Here is a 7,500-nt window from a genome sequence, read left to right as displayed (position 1 = left end):
TGGTTTACAAAAAAGTGAGTTTTCTTACAATCATGTTACATTAGTCCAATTTATGTAAATTCAACTTCTCCATTTTAATTTTATTTCTAATTTGAGTTAATTATTAGTGATACTGATTATGAGTTTTATATATATTAATGAATTTGGTAATGGAAAGGGTAATATTTTTAGATATTTAAAAATATTTATAGTGATGGTATGGATAATAATTATATCAAACTGTCATAACGGTATCAGTAATGATAACTGATGTTATGTCAGTCCATACAATAGCAACACAGTGATAATATGATTTCGATAACTATTTTGAAAATGTTAAAAGAATGATGCTGATTATTATAGAACTGAAAATAAAGCATACCCAAAACATAATGAACATGATAATACTGTTACTATTAATATTACAACTAATAATAAAATAGTAATATGATACTGATAATTAAAGTATGCATGATTCTAATCATAGGTACTCTGTAAATGAAATTGATCTGAAAAAACATTTTCAACTTCATGTACGTTTTGTTAGTCATCAGTTCCGAATTCATTATGCTCAAACTCGCTTTCACACAGTCCACAAGACAAAAATACAATCACAAAAATAATTAACTTCAGTGACAGGAGAAGTAAGTTTTCATTGGCAGGCAGATCTCCTCAAGGTCACTGTTCCCTCGCTTAGTCTAAGAAGAACATTTCTCTCTCGTAATGTAAGTGTAGAAGTTGAGTCGTGTCTTGTAGGTAGATGTTAAGAACTGCAGGGCTTCCATGTAAGGTTTGTGCTGATCTGATGTTCTTTGTCCCTTCTGTCTACCGCATAACAACCTCACAACACAACATACCTATTTCACTACATGACATTACAAACCCTCATTAATCATATACGTGTGAAATTATACTCTATATACATGTAAACGTAAACACACACGCAAATACACATACACACAGTCTATGATGGTGCACACGAGCGAGACTGTGCGCCTCAAGTTCTTCATCGACCTCCTGATGAACAAACGCCATCCCGTCATGCTGGTGGGAACCTCTGGCTGTGGCAAGTCGGCGCTCCTCAACGAGAAACTTAACTCTCTGCCGGAGGAGTATGCGGTGTGTAACGTGCCCTTCAACTTTTACACTACTTCAGGTAAGAACGTGTTGTCGTCAATACCACCTCACTTACAAGAAAGAAAACTTAAATAGCTTAGGATCATACTATAAAAGTTTCGGGGAAAGGGCTGGCGATCGTCTAACGATGCTTCGCCTGGCGTTAACGAAAATAAGCACGAAACAATTTCGGCAGGCGATCCTTAGCCCGTGTTTTTGCTAGATTACTATCGCTAGCTTTGAACAACGCGGGGAATTTGAATTGTTTACCTTGACGCTCACCATAAGAAAAAAAGAAAGCATATCCATAATAAGCTGAGGTAACGTACTCAAAAACAAAAATCACAGTCTCAAATGTTGAACACTATTACGTACATAAAATTGACTTAGAACGTTAAATGAATCAAATCAAACTGGAACAGTTGGAGGCATGTAATCAGGGAAAATGCGGTTAAGGGCGAAGAGAGATTTTTTTTCTGTAACTTGTCTTAAATCTTACTGTCTTATCGCCAGTGTTATTCACACAGAATATCCCTGGGTCTTGTGCTCTTTTTATATAATATAAAATGCAGTCTAGCTACATCAGGTGTTAGCAAAAGTTTCTGAGTTTGTTGTACCTGTTCTTAGTTCAGCTTTGGATGAATGTTTGAAATCTTATTTGATAAACATCATTATTATGATGAGATATTTACCTCAAAGTTCTATATAGGTCTATACCATCATGATCTTTAAAAAGGCTATCGTACGGGTATGAACTTTAGGCATATTTAAATTAGTTATTGTAACCCCAATTTGTTGGTTTGATAAAGGAAACGGTAATATTTTCATTGTTTATGGCTCAAAAGTTGCTGTGACACATCAAAATTATAGAGCAATGGTTAACTAGAAGCTGCCATTGAAGTGTCGTTCAAGGGCTGTTTGCAGGCTGGTCAAGGTACTCCTTAAAAGAAATTGCATATTTCAGAATTTGACAATGAAAGTCATTCATCGCTTTCTTGTTTTAGCAACTATAGCAAACGGACTTAAATAATAATAATATAAAAGTATACATACTTATCTTATATATATATTCATCGTGTCAGCGATGCATGTTCTTGGTATGTTATATTGGCCTCCAGCATAAAGATCTTCAAGAGCTTCCAGACAGTTCATTTGATCTACTGCTACTGCCATTTATGAAACAAAGTATATCTTTAAATCATTTCATAATTTCACAAGGCTAATTTAAGTAATTCCAAACTGCCATAATCCGACTTTAAAGTTATAGATAGGCTAAAATACCTAGAAAGAGAATGGGATGTATTTTAATAATTATTGGGTATGCATTATGTATATACAAACTAGGAAGATAAAGTCTGTTAAACTCAAATAAATAACTTTGCAAATTCTAATGATCTCGGCAAAACTCTACAACAGTATTACGTCATCAAGCGACCGTCACGGCCTGCATTTATGGTTATTAATCTTCTAAATGATGAATGAAAAATCTTCTAATGCATGTATTCTGGCATGGCGGAAGTTTCCGATGTATCTGGTAATTCATCCTAAAATTAAGAACTAGTCCAAGCACTATGATTCCCGATATATATTTAAGAAGTTTGTTGGCCTTTGCCAGAGCGAGAGGCCAGGAGTCGCAAATACGAAACCGTGTTTGGTCGCACACGTCATTCAGATGAGAAAAACGTGTTTTATCTCTTCTAAAAATCGTTATTGATATGGTAACTATTGCAGTCATTATTTATCTCTCCTGTCATTTGCAACAACAAAAGGTGGAATATTTTTAAAATCACCTGTTTCCTGTCATTTGCAACAACAAAAGGTAGAATATTTATAAAATCACCTTGTTACCAGTTATTTGTAAAAACTAAAAATACGTAGATTTTTTGGTTTGAAAGATAATTCTACTTTTTAACTTTACTGAAAAATACTTACAAAAGTGTCGAAGGAGAGGGGTATAGCTGGCTTTCGTAGTCGGGCGATGTTTCAATATTTTCTCTGCCGCGAACGCCTGGCGAAACTGAAAGTGGAGTTTTGTGGTACGGAAACTGGATCAAACTAGCGGTTGACAACGCTAGGCGAAGGGAAAGAAGGGTCTTATGGTACTAACTAGGGAATCGCTAGGCGAAGAGTCGAGCATTGCCTGCCTCTTGTTTTTTATAGCACGACCCTTAACCACATATAGTATGTTGTAAAACTTTTTTTTTTTTTTTTGGGGGGGGGCATTTTGATATTCTAAACGACAGTGTCTCTTTTCAAATCTCAAAGAAGCAGACCTAATATAAATACTGCCATAAGTTGACAATACTGTTGTTCAACAATGGTGCAGTTTCTCTGAAACCTGTTGCGACAGAAATAAGTTTAGTATTCCGATTTGCTAACATGAAACTATTACGATTTCAAGAAATGTGTACATAGCAAGGAATATTACTGTGAATAATGTTTCTGGCTCTTCTGCAACCCCACAGAGCTGCTGCAGCGCGTGCTGGAGAGACCCCTGGAGAAGAAAGCCGGAAAGAACTACGCTCCACCGGGGAACAAGAAACTTGTCTACTTCATCGACGACATCAACATGCCCATGGTATGCGGGGGGTTTCTGAAGCAGTCCGTGCACTCCGAACCATTCTGAAATTTCTAATAAATTCCACCATATTCGCGGTCAGTTCAGCCGCAACTACTCAGCCCTTCCTGTGCTCATCCGCGTTCCTCCCTTCCCGCCCAACCACGCGGCTCCCAGGTCGACCAGTACGGCACGGTGCAGCCGCACACGCTCATCCGGCAGCACATGGACTATGGCCACTGGTACGACCGCACCAAGCACACGCTCAAGGACATCCACAACGTGCAGTACGTGGCCGCCATGAACCCCACAGCAGGATCCTTCACCATCAACCCGAGGCTCCAGCGCCACTTCAGTGTCTTTGCAGTCAGGTACTGCGTATAAAGGTCAATGATGGACAGGCCACATGTATGTAGGGCCCGGACAAAGCTACCCTTCGCAAATCTCAGTGAACTCAAACAATTTAGCTGTGTAATGCTTTTTTTTTTTACCAAATCAACACGTTCTGTTTTTTTTTTCGCATAGAAAATCTGGTCCTTACAAAAAGATAGAAGTATTTACACCTTTAACTTAGATATGCTTACTTTTGTGTCTTCTTTATCAGCTTCCCTAGTATGGAGAGCCTCAACCTGATATACTCCTCGCTGCTGGACCAACACTTGAAGAGCACTGCCATGAAGTTCAATCCAACACTCATTAGGGTGAGACAGATTTACGGCTGCTATAATTGAGAAACAGAATAAGCATGGAGGGGGACCGGAAATTAGTTAGAGAAAGTGAGAATGGAGGAGGGAGAGGAAGAGAGAGAGAGGAGAAGGAAGGAGAGAGAGAGAGAGAGAAGGAAGGAAGGAGAGGGAGAGAGAGAGGGGGGGAGGGAGAGGGGGGAGAAGGAAAGAGAGAGAAAGAGAAAGAGAGGAAGGGGAGAGAGAGGAGAAGGAAGGAGAGAGAGAGAGAGGAAGGGAGGGAGGGAGAAGGAAGGAGAGAGAGAGAGAGAGAGGCAGACAGACAGACAGACAGACAGACAAACAGGCGGACAGGACAGAGAGACAGACAGACACAGACTCAGACAACAGAGAATATGAGATGCGTACTACTGAAGAATGTAGGTTATTACTTTTAGGAAAAAAATCTAACGCAAAATTCCCTGTATGTCCCAGATGACGGAGCCCTTGGTGCAGGCCGCTCTCCAGCTGCATCAGAAGGTCGCCAGCACATTCATGCCAACGGCCACTAAGTTCCATTACATCTTCAATTTGCGGGACCTCACAAATATTTTCCAGGTATGTTAAAGATATCTGCCCGTTGAGTAGTTGAGGACTGTACATTGGAGGTCAGTAGTTTCATTATGGAAATATATGTATCCAAACATTCTGTTTTAGTATTAGCATCTGTTATTACAATAATTAAAGTGTTTTGGATTGATTGCTGTATGAGGCTGTTAAAGGAAATAACTAATATGAATTTACACGGAGTGAGATAACTTTAATGATGCAAAATACTAACCTCTTTAACCAAGTAAACCCGCCTATGGTTAAAATTGCCACAGGGCCTCCTGTTCTGCACGGGCGAGACGGTGAAGGCGCCCATCGAGCTCCTCCGCTGCTGGCTGCACGAGACCCAGCGCGTGTACGGCGACCGCCTTTTGGAGGAAAAGGACCTGGAGATCTTGACCAAACTCCAGGTTGATGTTACTAAGAAGATCTTCGAGGTAAGTATTCTGGAGAGGTGACCTACGAAATCAGAATGTGTAGGAGATTAATTACTGAACTGCAGGTGAGGCCGTGAGACAATGGAGCAGTGGTTCTCGTTTTTTTCCATGTGCAACAAGAACTGTTTCGGCAGTAATAACATATATGAAGAGGTAAAAAGTGTGAGTTATTGAATTTAAGCTGAATTCAAAAGACATAAAATCCGCCATGTTTTGATTTAAAATATCGTGTCTATTCCAACGAAATTGCGCACTATTACGAAGTACTGTATTTTACGAAGAGAAATGTTGTATTTTCATAGATTCCGCTTGCATTCCACAGGCTGAGAACCACTGCATTCGTAAATGAAAACTTATGAGTGCTAAGTTAGGAGACAGTGCATGTATTTCAGATGTTTATGAAGCTTCATAGGGGATAACACATATGGGTTTTATTCTTTTTTCATTATCCTCCATAAATGAGATGAATGATTTTACTGCATACTGTTGTAATGATACAAGCATGTGACTGCAAAGGTCTTTTTAGATGTTAGTTTTTTTTCTGCATGGGAAAATAGTTCTTTCAGTGAAGAGGCGTAATTATCAAATATAGGAATTAATAGTATAGTTAGCGTCTTAAGTCGTACGCGTCATGCACGTACAAATTGGCATAATTTTGTAATATACATTTTTCTTTTCTACCAAAATGATTTTCTCTTAGGAGCATGGTATCCTTAGTCAACATAGTTACCTTTTCCCTTAGAATCGTGATTTTGATTTTTTTTCCCGACCATATTGTACATATTCTTAAAGTAGGGGATTTTAGCCCGTGATTCATACAGGCCTAGATTAGTTAGTGTGTTTCCTTAGACCAATGTCTCACCGCCATTTTTCCCCCGTCCAAGAGCGACGATGAAGAGAAACAGATGGTGATAGAGGTATTTATAGTTTCAATTGCTAGCAACGCTTCGTAGACGAGAGCCGCTGTTTGAGACCCAAAAGGGACTTGACACTGCCTGATAAACAGAAGTTAAGCCTTCTGTTAATTTCAAAAGATTTAATCTTTCTGCTTTTGTTTTCCTTAATAATTTTCTTTTAAAATTCATACTGTAAAATTGCTTACCACAATATTTAGCATGTTCATATCTTTATTTTACTCAATGTATACTCAATGTATTTACTAAATTTTCATATAAATATGTGTGCAGGGAGATCATTAACACATACACGCATTTACACACACACACACACACACACACACACACACACACACACATATATATATATATATATATATATATATATATATATATATATATGCATATATGTATGTATATATGTATATGTATATATAAATATATATATGAATAAATACACACACACACACACACACACACACACACACACACACACACACACACACACACACACACACACACACACACACACACACACACAAACACACACCACACACACACACACACACACACACACACACACACACACACACACACACACGTGTGTGTGTGTGTGTGTGTACACATATTTACCATTGTGGAGTCATTTGTACTTCCCAGAAAACAGTAAGATGCATTAAGTGTTGTGGTTGAAACACCCACATAGGTCCATGTGGGCGGCTGTGTAGAGTGTTTAATCGTTCGCTAGTAAAACGTTTATGTAACTGCTAAGCACTGCTTTTCCAATTATATAAAGTATAAAATGTTATTAAATTAAATTGCAAGGTGACTAAAACGTGAGTTGTTAAACTTAGTAAATACGGTACTGTTCGTTGTTCTTGGTCTATTTTAGTTTCTTAAATAAGAATTTAAGTGTTTTCACGTAACAATGTGTACTCTTTAAAATCATTTTGCACAGTTCCCATCTTTTTATGTTCCTTGTTATGCAGGTGCTAACTTGCTGACTTGGATACATATATAGGTCTGCATGTTTCCAAGTTTGCATTTATAAGAGAATTAATTGGTGTAATCAAAGGTCCGTCAATGAACTTTCGTTGCCATATGCGAAGACGACGATATGGAGCATTTTCTTTGCAGCATTGCCTTTTTCGAAGCGACTCTTCTTTTACCTTCAGAGACCACCAGAAACCATTTCTGAAATAATTTTGGGTATACTTTCCTTTTTGAGGTCCAAGCCCCTTTTC

At 38.3% G+C, this 7,500-nt stretch overlaps 1 protein-coding gene across 1 annotated transcript in view; it reads left to right on the top strand.

Moving 5' to 3' along the window:
- LOC119576661 (dynein beta chain, ciliary-like) overlaps window positions 1-7,500 on the top strand; it is a 143,775-nt gene that overhangs the window by 28,573 nt on the left and 107,702 nt on the right. Inside the window, 6 exon segments of the mRNA XM_037924310.1 lie at window positions 943-1,135; window positions 3,561-3,673; window positions 3,830-4,023; window positions 4,257-4,353; window positions 4,810-4,932; window positions 5,199-5,360. Coding sequence (XP_037780238.1) covers window positions 943-1,135; window positions 3,561-3,673; window positions 3,830-4,023; window positions 4,257-4,353; window positions 4,810-4,932; window positions 5,199-5,360 — 882 coding nt within the window.

The sequence above is a fragment of the Penaeus monodon genome, chromosome 9, assembly GCF_015228065.2.
Source record: "Penaeus monodon isolate SGIC_2016 chromosome 9, NSTDA_Pmon_1, whole genome shotgun sequence".
NCBI lineage: Eukaryota > Metazoa > Arthropoda > Malacostraca > Decapoda > Penaeidae > Penaeus > Penaeus monodon.
This window is presented reverse-complemented; position numbering and strand designations above follow the sequence as displayed.